At 34.5% G+C, this 25,315-nt stretch overlaps 2 protein-coding genes across 3 annotated transcripts; one reads left to right on the forward strand and one right to left on the reverse strand.

Moving 5' to 3' along the window:
• Nucleotides 1-743: 743 nt before the first annotated feature.
• Nucleotides 744-18,199, reverse strand: LOC128206224 (dihydrolipoyllysine-residue acetyltransferase component of pyruvate dehydrogenase complex, mitochondrial-like). The gene is made up of 12 exons (XM_052908550.1): nt 18,028-18,199; nt 16,453-16,526; nt 15,732-15,955; nt 11,522-11,681; nt 10,546-10,688; nt 9,797-9,943; nt 9,462-9,547; nt 8,615-8,755; nt 6,278-6,359; nt 5,442-5,522; nt 4,374-4,513; nt 744-2,723 (listed from the first exon to the last, which is right to left on the reverse strand). Exons 1-12 carry the CDS (start codon nt 18,144-18,146, stop codon nt 2,594-2,596), a joined length of 1,527 nt encoding a protein of 508 aa, XP_052764510.1. The 5' UTR covers nt 18,147-18,199; the 3' UTR covers nt 744-2,593.
• A 166-nt stretch (nt 18,200-18,365) lies between these two features.
• Nucleotides 18,366-25,315, forward strand: LOC128206183 (MORN repeat-containing protein 2-like). Of its 2 annotated transcripts, XM_052908488.1 has the most exons (5): nt 18,389-18,469; nt 21,120-21,131; nt 22,941-23,021; nt 23,954-24,194; nt 24,470-25,315. In XM_052908488.1, the coding sequence occupies exons 1-5, from the start codon at nt 18,463-18,465 to the stop codon at nt 24,573-24,575; spliced, it is 447 nt and encodes a 148-aa protein (XP_052764448.1). In that variant the 5' UTR covers nt 18,389-18,462; the 3' UTR covers nt 24,576-25,315. The 2 variants fall into 2 exon arrangements, with proteins under 2 accessions (XP_052764449.1, XP_052764448.1); XM_052908489.1 differs by lacking the exon at nt 21,120-21,131 and having other exon boundaries at nt 18,366-18,469.

Below are 25,315 nucleotides of genomic sequence, written 5' to 3' on the forward strand. Positions count from 1 at the left end.
AACATAATATAACAATAAGACAATATTCCCTATATAACATATAGATGGTTCACTTCGTCTCACCAAGTGGTTCACTTAGTCCTGGTTCACTTGGGAAGTGGTTCACTTAGTCCTACATTCTATATCAAATATCTAGGCTCCGAGCATAACAGTTTCAGAAAACACTGTTACAGAACTAAAACAGTTAAACAATGAGCCCCAGGGCGGGGCCAAACATTACACCAGGGTTTGTTTTTATTACATAAAGTGAGTATATCACTTCTACCAAATATCTTAGACCTACCCTTCTGTTTACTAATTCCACGATTCTACTTTTCAAATCCTCTTTAGTGACCATTAAATAGTATTTTTTTAATTATTAGATGCTTTCAAATATTTGGACTTTGGAAGATGCAATATAATAAATGCAAATAGATTGTTAAACTGACAGCAATGTATTTACATCATTGACACTTTTTGGAATGTATAGCTCCTTTGAGAGACATTTCCCCCCATGAAAATGTCTCTAAAAGGAGCTATACATTCCAAAAAGCAAACACTATAAAACAATAAACCAAGTGACAGGGCCAATTTGAACAAACTTGGTAAATGGATTCTATCTGCTGCCGGTACATTCCTAAATTTGGACTAAATATTTGTGCCTTCTGGTTTCAGAAAAGATGGTCACTTTTCCTGAGTTCAGGTTATATTTCCCCCGTCCACACTTATGAAATTTACCGCAACAAAACAGTTCAAACAAGGCGACCAGTTTAAATGAGTTTATTAGTATATTTTACAATAATTCTTACAGCGAAACTTAACAACAAAACATCGCAAACAGTTGGAGATTAAAAACTGACTACGAACTCAAAATTCACATTACTGGAGCATTAGCACTTCATTAAAGTCAACATTTTATGGCTGCTTGCTTTACATGCATGCTTCATTTACATTCATACAACTGAACAACTTTCAGTCTGATTTAAAAAAACAAACTTTTTTAGTCATGTCTGAACAAATATAAGGTTTTAGCTCAAGAATTATGGAAGGGTGCTGCACCCTGCCCTTATTTGATAGCACCCTTCTGCCTTCATAGAATGAAAATGCTTAAGACTGTCAAATATTTATTTTGTTTTGATTAAAACTTATAATATGATTATAAATACATACAAACTTTACATTTTTTGCATAACATTTCCTGACAAATACGTAAGATGTTCACAGCCTGATACAATGTGCCCATTTCTCACTTAGACCCTGTCCCTTTTCTGAAACACTCTGTCCTTTTTAAACATGGCTTAAGCCCTGTCCCTTATATGGCATAGATATACATCTGACAACATGTATATGTATTTTTAATTACATGTGCGGGTTTTTTCTTCATATATCATTATATGTGATAAATTCAATTAAAAAACAGTATTCATTAAATTTTGGTACCTCAACTAAAAATCTTACTTCGGTAATAATCTCACATTTACTTATCACTTCTCTTACCACACCTTCATACAATGTATAGATTAATAATATATATATATTACATGGGCATTTGAAACATTGGTGTTCAAAATTAAATTTTGTCTAGTGGCAGACAAAAAAAATTCAAAACATTAATGTATATTTCTTTAGTAGTTCAGCTTATAAAAAAAATCTAGGGCAGTAGACAAAACATAATTTTGAACACTTAGCAGGAAAGTATTTGTAAAATTTTCAAATCAAAGTGATTGCCCAGCTATGCCATGTATTATCAAACACTTACCAAACTAGACTAAATTCAAAGCATTTGAGTTTAAAGAGCAATTGTCATTTCTTCAGGCAACCAAGAAACAAACACACAAAATACCATATATGCTGTGTTATCAAACTAATTAGGTCGAATATGGGTTAACAGAAAATGAATTGGATAAAACTAAAATTATAAATTCAAAACTTTCAACGCTTCTTTGAAATTGTTCATAGAGAAAATTTATGTGCATATACCAAAAATAATGGGCATTGAGCCTACAGAGTTGCAGACAAATAACCCTTTGGCCAACTTAGTGTTTGAGATTATATTTTGTATACTGGCCCAGCCTGTTAAAATCTACTGATTCACCTGATCAAATTCAATAAAAGGTGACTGCTGATATACCAAAAATATTGCATGGTAGAATTGAAAAATATTGCCTTCCAATTAGACAAAATATATGGTCAAACACTGAGATTCATTTAATAAAGAAAACAAATGGAACTAAATAGCACTCTTGATGGAAACAGTTTCAATTCAATAAAAATGATTTGTAAGTGAAACTTGGTAGCACTTCTTATTGTGAATAGCACTTTTTCTTGCATAAGATGTCAGTCAATAAATAAGTATAATATTTAATCAATATAGAGTAGTCATTTCTTCAAAAATCACTTCGATCTCTCCACAGCACTTCCAAAAGATGTTCAAAGAATATCAGTGAAACACAACAGTCAATTTCAAAATGCTCCTCAAACTACAGGCATTAAAACTTTGAGGAAATCCCTAATACTAAAACCCCCAAACGTTTCATTTAAAACTGCAACTTTGAGAAAACCCCTCAATAAGTCTAAATTTGAAAACAGATTTCTACAATGCTGAGATGTTCCCTCATAATAACATGGTTGACGGGTTCTCCAGGAATTTGCGGAATTCTGCGAGCCATTTTGCCCCCACCGCTCCATCAACCACCCGGTGATCACAACTAAGAGTAACTGACATCACTGTAGCCTCTCGGTATCTGAAATATGCAGACAATGATAAGTGTAAGTATGATCCAAGACTTCTGCAAGTGGCCACTGAACAATCAGAACACCTGGCCATTTTCCATCAAAAACAACGTACGCTGGTTCACCAGTAGAAGCAGTTCGTAAAATCAATAATATTATTTAATTGTATTTTTAACGTGTAATTTGTATTACTGAGTTCAAATTGAAGTGTATGTATTATAATATGAAGAATAAAGTCATTCAGTTTATCTGCTACATTAAAATATCAATGTTATCTACATGCATTGTATTTAATGTAAGAATTCTGACATTGTAAACTGTCCATATACATCCAAGGTTGTTTTTGATGTATTGGCTGAGATGTTCTGATTGGATGCCACTGTCTATTGTTTTCAAATAATAACAGGCATAACTTTTATAAAAGTCCAAGTCATGGAGCTGCCTACATGTATGAAGGAGTTTTTCATAGTGAACATATGTATAAAACATCCTCTTCCAGGCTCTTAAACAGTTTTTTTTTAAGTTTTGCTGATGCAAACAACAAGGCCATAACAATATGCGTAAGGCATCCCTAATTTTATTCGGAAAGGTCATCTTGGGAGCACTAAGGTTTTGAGCTTGTACAATATCTATATGACTGTAGCTTCCCTGCATGCCATCACAGCCTTTCCCTAACAGGGCTCAGTAATATCTAATAATTCATATTTGTAGAATCCTTTTTTTCTGATCAATTACCAATCTTCTCATCACACCTCTAACGCTTATTATCCAGCCAAACACTTCCTTTCCCCAACCCCTAGAGCCCCCTTATAACACAAAAGAATCTTTGATCTCACCCTCTTACACTCTATTAACTGCACCTCCTACTGCAATTATACATAAACCTTCCCTCACAGCCCAACCTTTACCACCTATTTATAAGGCACTGGCTCACCCAGAATCTTTGGTCTCATTCTCTTCAAGTCATTTCTTTGCCCCTCCCACTGGGATTACACAGGTAGCCCTCTTATCCTGATCTCCAACATTACCCTTTAACATACCTATTGTAGCTTTTTTAAACACACTCACTCATAATCTTTTTATCCACTGAATAGACAGTCAACCACCAATCCCACCCCTACAGGCTACTTATAATGCACTCACCAAGAATCTGAGTTCTCATCCACAACCAGTCTTGTCTCCACCCCACCCATACAGCCCACTTATAACACACTTACCCAGAATCTGAGTTCTCATCCACAACCAGTCCTATCTCCACCCCACCCTTACAGTGCACTTATAACACACTTACCCAGAATCTGAGTTCTCATCCACAACCAGTCTTGTCTCCATCCCACCCCTACAGCCCACTTATAACACACTTACCCAGAATCTGAGTTCTCATCCACAACCAGTCCTGTCTCCACCCCACCCCTACAGAGCACTTATAACACACTTACCCAGAATCTGAGTTCTCATCCACAACCAGTCCTGTCTCCACCCCACCCTTACAGTGCACTTATAACACACTTACCCAGAATCTGAGTTCTCATCCACAACCAGTCCTGTCTCCACCCCACCCATACAGCCCACTTATAACACACTTACCCAGAATCTGAGTTCTCATACACAACCAGTCCTGTCTCCACCCCACCCCTACAGCCCACTTATAACACACTCACCCAGTCTCGGAGTTCTCATCCACAACCAGTCTTTTCTCTGCTCCTCCCACTGCGAGAATACAGGCCTGGGGCGGATTTATTACTGCCGAGAAACTCTTGATACCAAACATGCCTAGGTTGGATATGGTGAATGTGCCACCCTGGAACAAACATAAAAGTAGGGTCAGTGATTAACAAGTTGTTGTTCGGTTTCATTCTTGTTTTAGAGCTCGTCCTCCAAAAACAGAAACTGTGACTATTTTTCTAACGTTTAACAAGCTTTACTAGCATTTTATTTCTTGCCTGAAGTCCCCATGATGGACAAAACCTGTTTTCTTTACAAATAGCAGTTATTTGAAATGTTATGACTTTTTGTCAAAATCAAGCCCTAGCAAAAAAATAAAACACTGCCCACCTGAAATTCATGAGGCTTTAGATTTCCTTTCAATCTTCACGGGTCATCTACCGGCCATGACCAATGTGCATAGCAGATAGCAGACATTAATTTGTCCAAAAGTTATTTATTGGAAAAGCCTGTAGTTTTGCAGCAAAGGTCATGATGACTTCGACCTATTGACCCCAAAACCAACAGAGGTCATATACTGACTTTGACCTATGAGCACACCAAGTAAAATAGACAAAACACAAAGCTGCTCAAAAGTTATTAATTGGAAACATAAGTGTGATGCTGCCATGCTGACAGACAAAATAATCCCTATGACTCAAGCGTCTGCAAATTAACAGATATCGAGTGTTCAGCGTAGCGGAAAAAGCAGCTGGTCGCATTGGTCCGATGGTAACTAGGACACTTTGTAATTTCTGGGGTAATTTTGAATGTGTGAATGACCCAAGAATGTTTCTGTATTACAATTTCTACAATTTTTACTGACTTAGTCGTTTTGGACTGAAATTATAAAAAAAATGAGAAAATTTCGGACCAATTTTTTTTTTTACTTTTTGAAACTGAAATCGGTCTGGCTTGGTCAAAATCGATCCAGACCGGCAAAATGCCGGTTTTTAGAAGCCCTGCCTATGAGTCAGCCATGCTACCTTAGTGACACAAAAAATTAAATACTGCATCCCCCATACCTGGAACTCATGAGGCTGTAGCTTCCCTTCACGAGCCTTCGTGGCCAGCACCCCAACATCTTTTCCTATCTGAGACAATCCCTATCAATAAAACAACAAAAATTAACTTTTATAACTACTTCAGTAAAAAGAGGGTTTATATCAGTTTCGACTTTTAAAACGGGGGAAAGTTTTAAACACAATTATGAAAAGGGGTGGAACTTCGATCAAATCTGATTCTATCAAATCAGTTCAATTTCTTACATCAATATTATTAATACATAAAAACTTGAGAATCATTTTTCATTATAGCCTCAGAGGAAATAACCTCTAAGTATCCCTTGTCTGTCTGTTCATCTGTAAGTTTGTTTTCTACTTAGTAAGTAAAAAGGCAGGCTTGTATTATGTATAGAAATGGGATGTGAATCTTAGCAAATGCTTTAACACATACCAATTACTAGTCACCCACAAACTATCAAGTATTTCTTCAATAGGTAAATGCGATTTCTGCTGAACTTGGACCACAATGAATAAATAGTTTGTTTGGCCTTAGCTGACCAACATACAAAATTACCCACAACCCAAAAGAATGTTTAGCCTTTCTTGTGGTCATATTTTTTATTTCATGTTTTCATTATCTCATAAAGGTTAGCCATAGGAAGTAAAACAAAACAAAAAATACACCAGAAAAAAAAAAAAACCACCATTCAAAATGGGGGCCGAGTAAGGTTAAACAAATCACTTTATTATTTTTAAGTAACCAATTTAATAGCTCATTCAGTTCTTGGAACACATGAACATGCAAATGTTTCACATTTCTATTAATAACAGTTTTAAATACAATAAGTAAATTGTACCTTTAAATCTGCTCTAAAAACTATGGGAGTAATAAGACCAGCATCTGTTGCCACAGCAACATTGACATCTACTGTGTTATATCTGAAACAGAGATTCATGTATAGAGGATAATTGGATGTTTAAGTGTAAGATCGCAATATATTTCCCCAAGTAAGCTCAAAAAAGTAAAATTTCACAAGTGGCCTAGCCCTTTGCACACTGATGTTTGATTTGGATGTGAGAAAAAGACAGTAAAAAATTATATCATTTTGATATTTTCACTGTTTGAAACAGTGAAATATCAATTTAAATTCACTGATAAATCTCTATAAAACACCTGCAAGCATGTAATAAAAGTATTTATTAGACTTCAATGACATTAAAACCACCTTTTGACAGGACCACCGCAAGTGGAGGCAAATGGTAGTCTGTAAGACAGTGTGGGTTATGTTTTCAGAAAAAAACACTTAATTAATGCCAGATTAATGGGCTTTCTTACACATTAGCATATTGTAATATTCCTTCTTGCAACATGTGAACTATGCGGTATTAGAATACCATGACCAGTTTTTTAGTTATATTTTATAATCTAAGCTATAGAATCATGGGCTTTCTAAAATGCTATGATGACACTTTCTGAATGTAAATGAAATGTAGGTTTCAAAGCACAAGCCCAAATTTCTTGCACTACATACATGCCATATCCCCTGGCGGGGGGAAAAATCCCCCGAAATTTCGATCCATCCCCTGGTCTTTTTTTTTTTAGATATTTTACATCAGGCAATAATGACTAAGTGAAACCACAGTATCAGGGTTCGAATGTAACTTTTTTTGACACTCTCAACTTGCAAAACCAGACACTCACTCGTATTTTTTAAGGCAAACCTTTGTGTTTGCAAGGCGAAAGTATATATTGTATGAAAAACAATGGTTTAAGGTATGGTGTAATTGTTTTAATGAGAGATCATGACTGTAATTGTATATTAAACAATATTATCATATATGTAACACTGATATTATGTACTGAGGAAGTCTTGATTAGGCAAGTATTGGTATGTGCGAAATATTTTGAAAACGTTCTTTTCGTCATCTATCTATCTATCTCTGTTTAATGTCAACTCCTCTTCCGAGTGTTACTGACATCTGTGTTAAGGGTCAATATAATGTTCAACTTCCTCTTCCACATCGGAACAGTTTTAACGGACGAATTATTTCATTTTGGCTTCTTTGTTTAGAACTGGTTTATCATTGCCATCAGCTGTCTGCGATTTAAAATCAACACGCGTAATTTTTTTTATCTTTTTGCTCTTCATCATTATACAGACTGTATCTCGATACGATTATCGCTAAATACCGCCGCCAAAAATGGAAACGAAAAACCAGTCTACAAAAATATATAGTAACGAGTACCTGCCACATAATAACGAGTACCTGCCTGTGCGCATAACGTTAATCTACGTCATAAATATCTGTATGATTATCCGAAAACTGAAGGCATTTCTTGAATGAGTTTTATATCTATTGTGCAGGAATTTATCATCAATTATGTTCATATCTATTTCGAGAATTGCATATTTTCTGCAAATTTGAACTCATAAATTTTTGCGAATGTCTTTAAATTCAACTCGCATTTTTCAATTTTGGCTCGCATTTTGCGAGTGCTAAATTCGAACCCTGAGTATGTGAGTGAAACTGAATGTAAAGGAACATCTCCGCAAGGGTGAAATGACTGTTTAAAAAATGTTTGATTAATGCCAAAAGGAAACCTTAACAATAAGTCCATTCACTTAGTGTCTGAACGTCATCATAGCTGATAGTATAAAGCAGAATTTTTAAGACTTTGGAGGAAGTTAAATTTAATTTACAGTATTACAGTATGACATGACAGTGTATCATAAGAATATGATAAATCATGACATAAAATAATTCTGTATAATGAAAAATTTAGAGGTTTTCATAGCAAAATATATGTGAATACATTTTTTCGTACTTGCATCTAAAAATACTTTGATATTTCGCCAACTTAAACCTGCTAAAAAATCCCCCTAAATACTACCAAAATCCCCCCGAATTTTCAGCCTTTCTGAACAAATCCCCCTGAATGGTCTCAAGAAAATATAGCATGTATGACTATATTCTTATGACAGACCAAAAATTACACTAGCTTGTCATTATATATAATAAACAATAAGAAAATTGAGAAGTTTTACTAGCTCAAAATATTAAACTAGTTTATTACATATTTTCGATCACTGATGTAAGTTAATTTTTATCACACATTAATAAGATTACACAATATAAAATTCAACATTAAAAGTTTAACATCATGATTTATATAACCCAAATAAGATACTTACTGTCTAACAAATGAATCTTGCCATGATGAATTAGCCTCTGGGACCACTTTACACGCAAGAGCCGAGGCTTTTATGATAAAGTCATTCACTGATATTTTTTTGTTTTGTTTCTCGAGCAGAGTGTTCAATTCTTTACGCAATCTGAAGCAAAAAAGAGTTTAAAGTATGATTTTTTGTAATTTCTTTTGGTTATAAGCAAAGCACACTGGTCGAAATTAACACAAGCCCGCAAGCCCTGCACTGGTAAAATGTCTTCCGGGCTTGCTCAAATTCTGAATTTTATATAGCAGGGCTTGTTCAAAAATGTGATGCCAAGCCATAGTATAAGAATTAAGGCTTGTATAAATGACTAAAAGCATTCTTTTAAGTCACTTCACTTCAACTATTTAACCAATATTTTATTATAAATATAAATTTTAGAACAATTGTCTTATGAATTCCATATGGTCTGTGTACAAACACTTGTGTTAAAGCTGCGCTCGCACAGATTGACAGCTTTAACATTTTTTTTAAGTTTTTGTCCCAGAATCAGCGGATTTTGGTATCAATGCCTTCAATTCAGTCATATAGTATAACTCACAATAGAGCATATCTCAATTATTTGGACAACTGCGAAAATCTTATTTTTCTTAAAGCATTAGTAACACTTTTAGCCATAAACTATCAATTTACCAAAGTAAAAATGAAAACTGATCGTTTGTCAGCAATCTTTTGTCACTGGTTTCCAGATATTTAAGCTAAAATTTGCTCATTCCAAAAATATAAACAGTCAATCTGTGAGAGTGCAGCCATAAATTGTGGATTTAAAAGAAAAGAGGAAAAAAAAGTTTAAAACCTGGTTACTTACGAGAGAGTTTTATCCAAGCTTACATCTATGGTGAGATAATAGTGTGGTATTGTCTGTTTAGACTCTGTCAGTCTCTTGGCGATTGTCTAAAAAGAATAAGTTAAAATATTGATATAAAAAAAAAATTAAAAATATATATATATATATATATATATATATATATATATATATATATATATATATATATATATATATATATATGACACCATTTAATGATTTTTTTTGTTTATTTAAAAGGGCTGAAAACAGACATCAAACATTTTTGTACTTAAGCCAAGGGTAAACTGCTTGCACAACACCCTCAAACAACAAAAAAGCATAAATTGATATCTTACCTTTCTCATACCAGACACAGGTATGTCTACAAAAGCCCCAGGGGCAGCCACACTTGGTGCTGAGGGGGTCGGTGCGGTGCCACTGGGGGTGAAGCTCATTACATCTTCTGCCCGGATCTGACCGTCGGGGCCAGTGCCTGTCACCATCTGCAGAGATTATCATGCTTGCATGTTAAATTAAATTCAGATATCATATGTATATATCAACCTTTGTGGTTTTGTTAACATATACAGTCGACCATGGTGGCTCGAACTTGCTTGTGAAGTTGTCTCAATTTTGTCTCTGACTGATTTTTTTATACTTAAGGTAAGCATTCCCGCTCGAAGCTTGAGGTATTTTCTCCGGTCCCTGGGGTTTCGAGCCAATGGTGTTTGACTGTATGCATATTCTGACAATAATGTTGCCATGAAATAACAAAATACAAGTAAACTATATCACCTTTTACAAACAAAGCTCCACGTGGTTTATATTCCAATAAATATTGTTTAACCTCCTTTTAAGGTAAAACTATATAAATGGAGTCATCTGGACAAATGTTACACCAATATTGTTTTTATTAAGGTGTTCAAATATTTTATGATCCTCTTAATTTGTATGCACTTCACTATCATACGTAGAAGGATCTTTACTGAAAATAAATTACATCACGATTCTTTGTGAAATATGCTTCTAAATTTATAAATATTGAGCTGCTGCCAAATGGTTAAAAAGAAAATAATAATGTTAAAAAAAAGAACACCCTGCCTACATTAAGATCAACTCCTTTCTCTGCTGCAAGCGTTCGTGCATATGGAGTAGCAAACACCCGTCCCCCAGAGCTGGCAGGCGATGAAGCAGGGGCAGCTGGTGGGGCTTGGGCTACTGGAGCTGGCGTTGTCGGCCGTGGAGGGGCTGAATATGGAATGAAATGGAATTATTTCTATATGCAGTAATCAAAACTAGTACTATCCTCAGGGTTCAAATTTAGCAGTTGCTAACTCCCTATTTGCAAGTCAATTTCAGAAAATGCGTGTAGCATGTGATGCAAACTTGATATTTTTAGCAAGACACTTATGTACATATTGATTTTTCTGCATTATTACATTGATCACGCACATGTCCCATGTTTTAGGAAAAAAAAACTGTTTGGACATGTGACATCATTATCCCAGAATACTGAGTTTTAATTTTAAATAGTTTAAATTTTATCAAAGTAATATTGAAAGTCATGTGATTTGATGATTTTTTGACAATTTAGCAGAATTTATATTTAGCAAATATGTTTTTAGGCCACTGGTTCTTTGCAGCTAGTGGCAAAAATAGTTAAATTTTAACCCTGATCCTGAAGGTTTACCCTTACTGCCTATAAAACTGATGTAACTTTATATGTTAAGCCTACTTGCCAATGTTTGACACCGACTGTTTTCTGCTATTAGGTCTTCACCCTCACAAATTTAAGGAGTTCGAGTCAAAATCAAAGAGTCTAGCACTTAAAGAAAATAGATTTAAAAAAATGGCTCCATGACTTGATGCTTGGCTAATAAAGTTGTAAGCCCATTTTGAAAGTCAATCACTAAGATCTTGTTCAAGGATTTTTCGTTACTTTTAAAAAAAAAGATTTTCAACATGCAAGAAAATTCCAGATTCCAAAGGTAAAGGTCATGATCCCAAAATACCGGACAAAAAACCTGTGACTTAATGCCATAATGGCGTTGTGTTGATCCATGATACAGCCTCGTTCTTACCTGGTGCAGCAGGGGGTGGGGGTGGTGTGGCGGGTTTTGGTGCAGGGGGCTTTTCTGTTTTCGATGGAACAGTATCAGGTGGACTATCATCATCAGCTGTTGGAGTAAAGTCTTTAAATGCTGCTATGTCAGCCTCATCTTCAACTATGATACACAGCAGCTGCAAGAGAATTATTTGATTTTTTTGACCACCTACTGATAATAAAATACCATATATCCATAAATTATGGGCCATAATGCCTATATAACATACCACAATCATATATTTATGACTATACAGGTGAAAACAGATAGACCTGATCACAATAAAAGTTGATACTATTGGTCCACCTCTCACCCAATAGGGCCTAAAAAAATGTTTGGTTAGGGTAACATCCTTTTCAAAATAAATAGGGTGAGGTTGGTTTTTGTTTTGTTTTTTATTAGGCTTTATATAAGAATGTCATTTTCATCATTGGATAATGGTGTTAAAGTTATCTTCTGTATAAGCATTTATTAAAGGTTTTCAACTACAAAATGAAATATTTTTTTTTAGTTTTTCATTTTTTTTTTTCAAACTGACTAAAAAAACGGTGGGTCGGCCCTATTCCGTAGGTAGGGTCGGGTTACCCGAACCAAATGTATTTTTTTTAAGGCCTAGGTAGTGGGTTTGATCCTCATGGCCTTTTTAAATGGAAAAAATTGCTGGTTTCTACCCAGCGAACAGACTTGAGAGTGATTCTTCAAGCTAGATCAGCTTAAATCAAGCTTAAAGAAATTAGTATTTATAACAAATCGTACAACAATTGGCACAAGCTTCTACAAAGGTTACACATATTGAATTGAAGCTTTTCTTAGAATATGAATTACTTCATGGTGTCTTTCAATCAACTCTTTAGTGTCTTTCAATCAACTCTTTAGTAAAATTGTTTTAAAATTAAGTTTTTTTTATCGATTTATTAATTGTTCGGTACTCATATAATTAAAGCTGCACTCTCACAGATTTACCATTTAGACAACTTTTTTACATTTTGTCTTGAAATTATTCATTTTTGCGCTAATATCTGCAAACCAGTGATATAAACGTTTTTTCTGGTGACCTGCATCACGTCTCCTTCGGTGAATAAACATGAAGTCTCGACGGATACGTGTTTACACACCGAACTCAACATGATACAGGTCACCAGAAAAGCGTCCTATCATAATATCCCCTATTTTTAGAGCCCCTTTATTGTTTGTTTGGCACATAATGTTTATTCGACACACAGTGGACTTGAGAACATTCTATATATGGTAATTGTTTGGCAGATATGGGTTGATAGTAGCCATAATGACGTTGAATGACCTCTGGCTTGACTTTTTTTTCGAGCCTGTCTGGGGCTTGTTTGATAATGAGTCGGTTTGTCTGTAACCACAATAAGGATGCAAAGAGCTGCTGGAGACCTATTTTGTCTACAAGACACAATTTGAAATTGCGTCCTAATGGGGTTTGGGAATTCAGTGGACTTATAGAAACACGTTTTTGCTTTCTAAATACTGTTTCGACCAGGGGAAAGATGTTTATTGGGTTGTTTGGTACTAGAATATTAACACATTAGGTTGGAAAAACACAAAATGGACTTAAACGGTGATACTTACGGCTAAATGGGCTTACATGAGACTCATAAACACATTTCATATACATGTATCTCGTTTTGCACTGGATGCCCTTTAAAGTAGGAACATTGTATTTTGTCTTTTAATATGGGAAAAGAGATGAAATATATCAATTAGCTGTTTTGTGATTGTATTTATGTTAGGACTTCAAACAAAACGAAGATTTTATCAAAACAGCGCTGTCGAAATGGATCATATTTGCATTCAAATGATTTTGACCTACATTTTGAAATGCGTAGTAATGTATGTGCGTATGAAGTACATTATGAAACAGTTATATCATCTAATCATTATGATATGTTGCATTTTTTATTTCAAGTATGAAAATTTGTACCTGTGGTATTTTTTGGACACGTTTATTATATGGTAATTGATAACATTGACCTTTTTAATAAAATGCCATTAATTTGTGTTGAAAAGAACATTATACATAATGATGAAGCTGATTTTATTCAAGTTAGATATCAATATCAATATTGATTACAACTCTTATTTACTAAGCGATATTATGTTAATGTAATTTAAGAGAAAATAAAAAAATGTTATCTTGTCAGAAAACATATAAACTGCACATATTCAGGATTTTTTTTCATTCTAAATAAGAATCAAGAATGTGTTAACTTCCAAAGTATCTGCTGAAATAAGAGTGTGATAGCTTTTCATGAAAATTTAATGTATTTGAATTATTAGCAATCCATGTTGATAGCATATGAGTCTCAAAGAAAGTACAAATAGATAAATGAACTTACAAAAAAGAAAAGAATATTGAAAAAATTGGGTATTTTTCATACTCTGGCCTTGAAATGATCATTCCATGTACCTGAAAGTTGTTCATGTTGTATGTAAATTTTAACTGTCTTATTATAAAACAAAAGCTGTTACAGTATGTGACGAATGCCCCCGATTGTGACATTGACCTATGAACCAGGTCAGTACACGAAAAGTTGATTTCGCCTTTACATGTCAAATACATATGGCAAGTTATTTTAAATTGCCTCTAAACATAAAAATTACCACCCATAGTTGACAACCGTCATTGCTATGTCCTTATATATGCTGCAGCATTCCATTGTGAATAAACACCCAAGTGTGACCTTGACCTTTGAGGTAGGGGCACGGGTCTTGCACGCGACACGTCGTCTTGGTATGTGGAACACATGTGGCAAGTTATTTCAAAATCTGTCCATGCAAGGGAAAGTTACAGCCTGGACACAAGTTATTGAGCCGGACACACGGACGGACGGAAGGACGGACGTACCGATGGACGGACGGTGCGATTTTAATATGACCACCTTCAGGGGCATAAAAATGCCATAATATAAATTCTTCCACTGAAATATTCTGCCGCTTTTCATTGTAAGAATTGAATAGTTTTGGCAAAACATGCATGAATCACTGTATTAAGTCTCAATGCAATACATCAAGTAGTTGCTGAGATATTAACCTTTATGTGCTTACATGCAAAACCTTAACCAGAATTTTTAAGTCAAATAATAAAGGTCCATAATTTGCTATTATATTCAAATTAGTGTTATCTAACTTGATTAATTAAGCAGGTTGGATACTTGGGAATACATATCTAAAGTTTCAATGCAATACATGATGCATTTGCTGAGATAATGACCTAACTAGAACTGTAAGCCATAGGCTAACGAATACCCCCCACCCCTCCATGTCTAGGTTGTTTGCCCTGGAGTTAGGCCGGACAAAGCTAATTTTGCCTACAAGGGGAGATAACTCCAGTCAGGGTCATGTGACCTGTACCAAATTCACAGAGGCGAAAGTTTACAACATGGCCATTAATTTCTGAAAGTTTGATAAAGATTTGTTGAATAATAACAAAGATGAATCCCGGACAGGGCTTATTTTGCCTACTTTAACACATCAAGGGGAGATAACTCCAGTCAGGGTCATGTGACCTGTACCAAATTCACAGAGGCGAAAGTTTACAACATGGCCATTAATTTCTGAAAGTTTGATAAAGATTTGTTGAATAATAACAAAGATGAATCCCGGACAGGGCTTATTTTGCCTACTTTAACACATCAAGGGGAGATAACTCTGGTCAGGGTCATGTGACCCGTACCAATTTCACAGAGGCGCAAGTTTACATCATGGCCATTAATATCTGAAAGTTTGAAAAAGATTTGTTCAATAACGACAAAGATGAATCCCGGACAAAAAAAAAACGGACGGACAGACGGACAACCCGATTCCAGTATACCCCCCCCAAACTTTGTTTTGGGGGGTATAAAGATGGTTACATGCAAAACATTAACCAAGGTGTGACGCCAACGCCAACACCTGGGTGAGTAGCACAGCTCTCCTTATTCTTCGAAAAGTAAAGCCCAAAATACATAAAACATCAATTTTTGAACTTAAGTATGAAAATCTGCGATCTGTTTTATGTCAGCAGTCTTATAACACTGGATTCCATGCATTCTCGCCAAAATTGACTCGTTCCAAGATAAAAAATATAAAAGTTGTCAAAATGTACAGCTTTAAGGCTTATATATTTATCTTTATTATACATTAATTGAAAGTCTAATAGAGTATAAGCCAAAATCTGTTCTACCTTGCCAATAGGAACATCTTTGCTGCCTTCTGGAAGACAAATCTTGGCAAGAAATCCCTCTTCGGATGCCTCAAAACCCATTGTTGCCTTGTCTGTTTCTATCTCAGCCAATAGGTCACCCTCCGATATTTTGTCCCCTTCAGCCTTCTGCCAGTTCACGATTGTTCCCATCTCCATTGTGGGTGATAGGGCTGGCAGTACGACCTTGATATGACTAGGCAGCTCTGGATTTAGGGAATTTTCACATGGTGAACAACTAATGTAATTCATGAATCTCCTGTGCAGTTAAAAAAGGAATATAAAAGCCTTGGGTGAAAATTCACCCTCATTCTTTACTGAGGTATAAAGCAGTCATTGAAATAAGACTTAATTTTTTAACAAGCCCTGCTATATAAAAGTCAAAAGATGAGATAGCCTGGAACACATTTTACAAGTGCAGGGCTTGAGGGCTTGTGTTAATTTCCACCACTTTTATAAAGCCCAAGATAATAATTCAGTCGCAAAAATGTGGCCGTGTAACAAGGATATACAACATCTAAACATTAAAACACAGAGAGAAGAGCTTGGTCAGCTCTGACTTTGGTGCAGTTGTAATGAATCAAGCCCTTTTGTGGCTATTTAAGGTTTCATTCTTCAGCTGCTGGATTTTCATTTGTAACTTAAAGATAATTGTAAACAATTGCAGCCTGATAACGACCAACTATTTAATGGAGTTTATTACCTGAGGAGTAAAAGCGTTGCTGACTGATCCATGGCTGACTGCAAACCGCACTATTAGGGAAACCTGCTCTGCATCTGAAAGTGAAACCAGGACAGTCTCTGGTTGATTTCAAAATCTAATGATCACTTAAGTAAGCCTTGGAAGAAAAGTGCGCCCAATATGGGGCTCAAACCCACCACCGCTGGAACACTAGCATGGAGCTCTAACAAACTTAGTCCATATAAACAGCGGCTTCAGAGTATTTGAAGATCTTTGTGTTGGCAACTCTACACGTCCATATCCTACTTGTTGTTTTCCTAGCCAAGAATGACAGATCCCAGCGCTAAGTATATTGAGCGGAAAGGTAATGGGCACCTGTTAGATAGTTAAAAAAAATGGCGATGCTTTGTTTACAGATCGATCTAAATTTGTGTTTCATTAAACACGAGCGTAATAAGAGAAAGGTATTGGCTAAAAACAATTTATGTTTAACTTTTGTGTTTTTATTTAACAATGCAGTGTTAAATATTGTGGAGTTACAGTACTGTTGAAGAATGTATTTTACATTGGTATGAATCAGTCGACTTGTGCCGTTTAGGGAACAAAATGAATATCCAAATGTTAAAAAAAGTTCCCTATACGCGCATTATCGTGGCTATAAATTAACAAACAGAGCTAACCAGGTGGCTAGTCTAAAATAATAGATGTGTTATACGGGATTCTTCTAATCCCTAACGTCTAAACGGGAATGTGCAAAAAACGGGGGTGTTTTAAAAATATTGAAATTGTTTTAAGTGAAGTATTTTATAGTTGAAATTGATCATAAAGAGTTATATTCATATTTTACCATGTAAGTGAAAAGTTATTTTGCACTAAACAAGCATTTAATGCATTAAAACAAGTTGTTTACCTTTCCAATAAAACGAAAGTTGACTTACACAGAAAACAATTATGCGAAGGGAAACAACTCGATACAATCGTAATAACTCGGCCTCCTCCGACAAAGCTTCGAGATCGACCTCGTTGCACAATCGTAACATCTCGGCCATGGCCGAAATGTTCCGAGCGATTTAAAACTGTGCCCTGAAGCCTTGCAGGTGCCCTTCATGTATATATCGTTAAGTTTTGACAGAATGAAATGAAGAAAAGCCGTCAAACTCATAATTATAAGTTGGATATTTATTTTTTGTGTACGGAACTAATGTAAAATAAAATTATCTGGCAATATTTCTTGTTTTTATGATATTTTATAGACGCTATATGCTTTAACCCGGAATCCTGATCGGAACAACTACCCACTTTTGATACTAAACAATTTGTACGTGAAGGAATAGCCATATCAAAAATCTAAAAAAATCCGTCAATGTACAATTATTTGGACTAACCAGGTGGCTTTTTCTAGCCACTACACACTTAATCACTGATCATTTATATGAACATAAAATGTTTGGAAATATAGACATTTAGGGTTTCTATAATTTTCAATTCAATGTCAAGTTGTCAGAACATAGTTACTTGTGTCAGAAGTAATATCTAGGTGGTAGTGGTTGAGTTTTAAGGCACGAAATTGTGTGACACATTTAATTCCAAGCTTACCTTAGGCCGATGCTCTGCGATTTCCTAACGGTTTTGCATAAGTTAGGTAGAGTTGAAAGACATCTACGAGATGCACATTTTCTGACAACTTCTCGACCAAGAGATGCTGATCGAAACATGATTTTTGTGGAGCGACCTTGCCCCTGTGACCGACAGAAATCCGTAAGCCTCGTTTTCGTAGTCAGTTTGTTTACGGTTTAGTTTCGTATACAATAAACTATAGTTTTGTACTTGTATAATGATTTTAGTATTCAAGTTTGGAAATAGTTAACAATAATTGCCCATTTTCGTAATTTGATCTCCATTTTCTCCATAGAATATTGAGTCGAAGCTGCGGCTCAAAATGTGTCGCCTAGGACACTGTTTACAAATGGCGGCGCCCATGTTCAGGAAATAAAAAGAATAAAGAGAGAAAAGTACAAAAGAGAGACCAATATGCCAGGTAATTTGGCAGATATGTTAGGTTGTAAACTTCATGGAACTGCACTTAAACAATATGTTTAAGATATGTAATGCTATCACTATTTTACATTTTTATTAGGCAAAAAAACACAAAAAAGTTGATTCAGAATTTCAGTGATTGACAATTTGTCAGATTTCATGTACATGTATGATATCAACATTGCACATACTAGTGTGTACTTTTGACTTCCACTCACTCTTACTTGTAGAGATTATGATAATAGTGTTCTCATTGTGACATGTTGGTAAAAAATGAGGCACACCAAGTGCATTCGATATCACTATCATGGGTTCCCCCAGGCTACCAGACAAATCGGCCCCTTACCAAATTGGCCCCTAGCTCAAACGGTAACCTTTTCGGCCCCTTACCAAATTGTCCCCATCCCGTAGAAGTTTCGGCCCCTGATTACCGAGATGTTTCGGCCCTTATTTATATTTTATTTTTTTATTTCTAAATATAAGTAAAAAACATGTGATTTCATTTTTTTATTTTAATAGACAAAGCTATATACATGCATACAAAGGTATAGATAAAAATAGATTTAAAGAAAATATCTGTACACTTGAAAACATGTAAAGATTTATTCACGAGATATTTTTATAAAACGAAATAGAGTTGAAGAAAAATTGTTTGAACTTCATTTTTTTTAAATAATCTTTAAATATTATACATAACTATGTTGCTAATATTATGTATAATGACATGTCCATTGCGAAACATCTGAATTGATGGATAATGATTTGCTGCCAACGGTCACATACATCGCAGGTGATGGCATGTTGCAGCGGCCTCACAACCTTATCACACTCAATACACAAATCCTAATCAGACATTACAATTTTTAACAAAATTCCATTACACAATAAAAATATAATGTCCAATACACGAAAATTTAACAGTAGCACAGCAACACGTTTAAAACAAATGGTACCCACTTTTAGAAACGATTTAATATAATATATATATTATATACTTACGTTGTTTATAATTACTCAAATCAACTGTAAATAACATTAACGAATTAAAGACAATTATTCATTCACACGTCTTTGAATGTCTTTTTCACACCCACAACACTTACAGTTTGCCTTGCAAAGAACGCATGGTTCAAAGACACATTTTCTTTGAAGTCTTTAATGATCAATTAATAATTAACAGTTATAACAAATAAACTTTCTTAGATTTTCTAACATTTTATATTAAAAATCGGGGTTAATAGTTATTTAGATTTTAATTATATTTTTTATACCAGTCATATCAATGTTTTTCATGCATATTTGTCTATTTGTAAATTTAAAGATGTTATTTACAACTTATTTACAGATCTCATTTACATTTATAAGACGACAATGTTTTTCTTTATACTCAAGATAAAAAATAAAATAAAATTAAGGGGCCGAAATGTCTCTGTTGAAAATCACTAAGGGGCCGAAACATCTCGAGTCATTTTAATTAAGGGGACGAAATGGCAGGGCCGAAACGTCTTAGGGGCCGATTTGGTAGTAGGCCGATTTGGTAAGTGGCCGATTTGTCTTGCTCCCTTCCCCCAACAGCATGCACCAAAGACAATTGAATAATTTTCTTTTTTTTCAAGGAAAGGTTGAGGTATAGTGAAACTGGATTAAAATGTCAGTAGCATCTTTTTTGGAAATAAAACAGCAATTACTTAATTCAAATCTGAGCCATATAAAAACTCATATACACAGACATATACCAGGTACACATAAATCTTTAAACACATGTTACCAGCAATGCCTTCAAGGACAAAACATCTCAAAATTTGGCATCCATAAAAAAGTGACACTTTGCTTAACATTTGATTGCGAACTCATGTTTGGTATCAACATTCATATACATGTAAATGTTCATTCATGAACATGTTTATTGGGCCATCACCAGTTTTGCTTTTGCCAGCATAAGTGCAAAAACATTTGGTGGTTTATTGAAGACGTTTTAGTAAAGAAGTTAAAGAGCTAGTTTAACCTTTTCTTTAAGTGACCCCTTAGGGGAATGTTGCCCACTTTTGGTTATTGCATCAGTCCTTCATTGACATCTACTGTGATAATATCATTTTACTGTAAAGTGTAAACCATTGTGACCTGGAATTACCATTGCAGGGTTTTATTTGTTTGAATAAGCTTTCATGTATTTTCACCAACTTTTAGTCTTAGGGGAGTTTGTAACCCCTAGACCCCCTGCCAAGACTTCAAACAAAATATGTTTCAGTTCTTAGGGGGTGGGGCGCAAGTTACGGCCCCTCTAGCTTCAAATCCTGGAGCGGTCCCTGGAAATGGATATAATTAAAACAACATCCTTTTATAAAATGATTTATATGCAATACTAGATACAAATCACTTGATTACAATTATAATTAAAACTACTTAATGGAAGTAGATTGTCAATATGTAATGCAATTTTAGATATTAGATACCTAACATCACATTTAGATTGATGTGCATTTGCAACTAATTTGCCTTTCATTGCATGCACACATTTTTCATTTTTATAACATATAAAGAAACCAAGCAATTACTCCTTTTCTTTCAGATAGCAATTTATTTTTCTTGTTAGATTGTATTTTATCTCGTTCATTACAAATTTTACGACCATTCATTCATTTATTTTTCAGAGAATGTGGAAGGTACCATACTAATTAGTTTCATTGTAGTTGAAGCAAACTGTTCCTGGTCCTGCTCTTTTTATGCATTCTTGCTTGCCTTCACAAATCAGCCTCTGTCATATTCATTGCCGGTCTTTTGTGCCCTTGCCATTTTACTTCTACTAAAAACATTGCTATGTTTACTAAAAAGCATTGTGTGATGCAAGCATGATTACCTTCACAGGAATACACTAAATAACTAAATAATTCTTATAAAACTTGTCTCATGTACTTAAGAAAAACTTTCTATGCTATTCATGTTTAACAGTTTCTTTGGTGCAGGGTTCTTTGGTATCTATAAATACATATATATTATTCTTATGACAAACCTTTAATATGTTTTTTTATGAGTTCTATTAACATAATTATAATTATCAGACTTTTGTCACCTGATATATGCATGTAGTAACCCAATGGTCATTGTGGTGTGATTGCATGACGAACAAACGTACACATTTAACCAATTTGCTTTCACAATGTAGTATTATGTCGTTGTACCAATTTTTATGGATGTTTTATGGATGTTTGAAGTTCTCAAAATTATGATTATATATTAAATTATCCGTGTACATGTATGCGGAATACATGGGCGAACATTTTTGTGTGCAAGGTAAAAACTTAGATATATGTTATAACATTGCTTAAATAGGTTCAATACATACATACATATGTATATATATATATATATTACAACAATGACATCATTTGATTTGGACTCGAATATTCTTGGTTTGAAGCTACATTTTTTGTATTTCGGTAATGTGAAATATTCGCTATTTCGAAGTCTTTTCCGAGGTCCCGTCGACTTCGACATAACGGGTTTTCACTGTACCCGTATTTAATAAGATTTTTATAGTCTGTCGTTGCCTTTCAAAGAATTTGATTTTCAATCCGAACTTAAACTAGAAATGAAAAGTTGCAAAGTACATCGAGAACCGTGATAGATAAACAAACAATAGTTTAATATAGTTAAGCTTTCTTGATTCATCCGTCCTATTTAACAAATTCCTCGACATCTTTGTTTGATCAAACGAGTAAAGCTGTTTAATCTCTAGTTTAAGATTCCTTTCTGCTCAGAGTATTTTATGTTTTGTATAGTTCTTTGAAACAAAAACGTATTTATTAGTTATAAATTGTGTAAATTATTTTCCTAGTAACCAGATAATCGTAATTAACATTCCAATATCAGTGTAATCGATCCCAAAACAACTAACACTACACTATGTATTGTTTCAATTTTTAAGTCACAATTGTATACTGTTTTTATAGTGCGTTTATTAGTAAATAATATATAACGTTAAGATATTAATAAAGTAAATTTAATTATTTATGAGTTTACTTTAATTAACATACACAGGCATGTAATATCATCCTTATCGTTCGATCGGACCTGCTACAGGAACAGTAGTGGTTTTGCAACAAACTTGATCACTTTACAACTCCTTCAATACACTGACAATTATCAAGCCAAACATACACATCTAATGCTTTTTAATAATCAATGTGCACATATGGCTGATAAAAAGAATGAAAGTTAGCAACGAAAATAAACGCTTGCCAAAATGTGTTTATTCAAATAAAAACTTATTCACTGAGATTTTTTATATGACCGAAGTAGGCATATATGCGCTGTCCCTTTCTAGCAGCTCCTGAGTAAGCGTTCACTATGTTAGCACCTCCCGCATAAGCGTTTACTATGGTAGCACCCCCTGTGTGAACGTTCACTATTGTAGCTCCTCCTACACGGACGTTCAAATGCTGTAATAAAACATTTTTTACATTATCTTCCAGAGAAGAAGGGGAAGAAAGGGGAGGACGCTGGGCCCGTCATCATGAACGGCATGTTTGTTTTCCCGAATGGCGACAAATATGGTCAGTTTCCTTGTATTTGCATTATTAGTTAGGTTTAGAAGAACATACTGTTTTTAGTTTCTTTACCGTTGGTTTCAGTGTGTGTGTACCACGTGATAAAATACGTTATATATGCTACGTCGGTAGGCAACTTTTTGCATCGAATGAAGACTTTAAACAAAGATAACTTCACTATTTCTTCACCATTTTAAATGAAACAAAGCTCAATCTACGCCGCTTACGGAGTCCGGCATTCTAGAATTTGATTGAGAGTTTAGTTTCTTAAAACACTTCGACAAACCTTTCCACAATACGGCCGTCTGACGGAGCACTGTCAAAACATTTTTTTCTGGAAACAGGTTTGTCGAAGTGTTTGATGAAACTAATCACCTTATCAAACTCCGGTAAAAAAATTGTTTCATTTAAAATGGTGTAGTAAAAGAAAAGTTATCTTTGTTTTAATCAAGTCTTCATTTTAAGCAAAATATTGCCTTCCGATGTAGCATATATGACGTAATTTATCACGTGGTATATACACACACTGGGTATGCAAACGAGATCAATGTATATAAATTACAATTTAAATATACATTTTAGATATATGTCTGTGTGTGTTAAAATTCGATGTGTCAAGCGATATATATAGTTATATATTTAAGGTTATAACTATGCATTTACTAAACAAAATTGGCGCGGATTGTAGCAGATAAACATCTTTAAACCGATTTGTTGATTGTGTTTAGATTTTTGTACACTGGCTGATCAGCCTCTATTTAAATATATCGATTTACCCGAATAAAAAAAAAAAACGGTTGACTGCTGAGTTGCCAATTTTTTTTTAAATTATCCCATCCCATTAGATAAAACATAATGTCGAACACTAAGTTTTACGAAAATTATAAACACAAATATCATCTGATTCTCATGCACGTATTTCTCTCACGCCTCTTCAGAGGGTGAATACATGCAGCAAGACGGCTCCATCATTCGGACCGGTCAGGGCCGTCACGTGACCACGGACGGGAGCGTCTACGAAGGCGAGTGGTCGGAAGACAAGATGTCGGGCCAGGGGATGCTCACCCACCACTCGGGGGCAAAGTACACGGGGGAGTTTGTAAATAACCAGTTCCAGGGGCGGGGCGTGTACACCTGGCCTAACGGGTCATCGTATGAGGGAGACTTCGTGGAAAACAAGTGAGTCCAATTTTTAAGATGCAGTGTTAAGAATTTGTTGAAGATATTTGATTTTTATTGTTTAAAATGCGTTTGTTAACTGCATACAAACTTCCTTGAAAATGGATGAACGCGCTTTGATTGATATGACCTACTTCATTTCGTTCAAGTGTTCATTAGAACAGCAACAAATCGTTAAATTCGGGAGAGAAAAACAATTTGTCAAGACTATCTTAAATCACTGTATTCCCAACAGATCTTTATTTACAGTTACATGTAATTTTTTAATATTGCAGGTTGGAAGGAACTGGAAATTTCACAGATACCGACCAACAAATATGGACCGGCCAGTTCCGGTATAAGGCGGCGCCAGGTCTCCATTTTCAGCTTCGTCTAGAGTAACTTCCGCTTCCGCTCTAACACTTAATTTGGATTCTATCGGCCATCTTCACGAACATTTATTTATACATAAGTATTCGAAAAGAAACATTTTTTTCTTAATGTGTGAACATACAAAAACAAAAATGATACAGGGCGGTTTTAACTTTATTTTATATGGATATATACATAAAAACACTTTACATTTCAGTGAGTCGAAAAGAAAAGAAATATATATTTTTTTTATTATGTATCATGTGTCATGGACCTGATTTTATCTGATTGTATTTTAATAGCCATGCAAGACATAGAGTCGAAAAATCAATAAACAATCAATAAAAGAATCTTGTATTAAACACCGTTGATCGAGGTGATTTATGCTGAAATGCTAATTATGCTGAATATAAATTACAAGTCATTATCGATGTACATCTTCATAAACAATATGTACATTTCCAAAATTATGTTTTTAGTTTAAAATTAAGTGCAAAAAGAGTTTTTGTGGGATCAGATTATCTTTATGAATTTTGTTCAGAAATAAATAATTAATGTTTGTTAGTATGTGTACATGGAAATAAATTAAGCTTCGAGATTATGATCATATTTTTCATTAAATGCGTCTACCAATTGAGAAAATATGCACTACAAAAACTTACTTTGCTGTCATTGTTATGAATGGATCATTCTTACAACAATATTATTATTGTGTAAATAAATCATTATTTGTTGAATCTATTTGTAATAAATATTATTATCAAAACCAA

The sequence above is a fragment of the Mya arenaria genome, chromosome 10 (assembly GCF_026914265.1).
Source record: "Mya arenaria isolate MELC-2E11 chromosome 10, ASM2691426v1".
Classification (NCBI taxonomy): Eukaryota; Metazoa; Mollusca; class Bivalvia; order Myida; family Myidae; genus Mya; species Mya arenaria.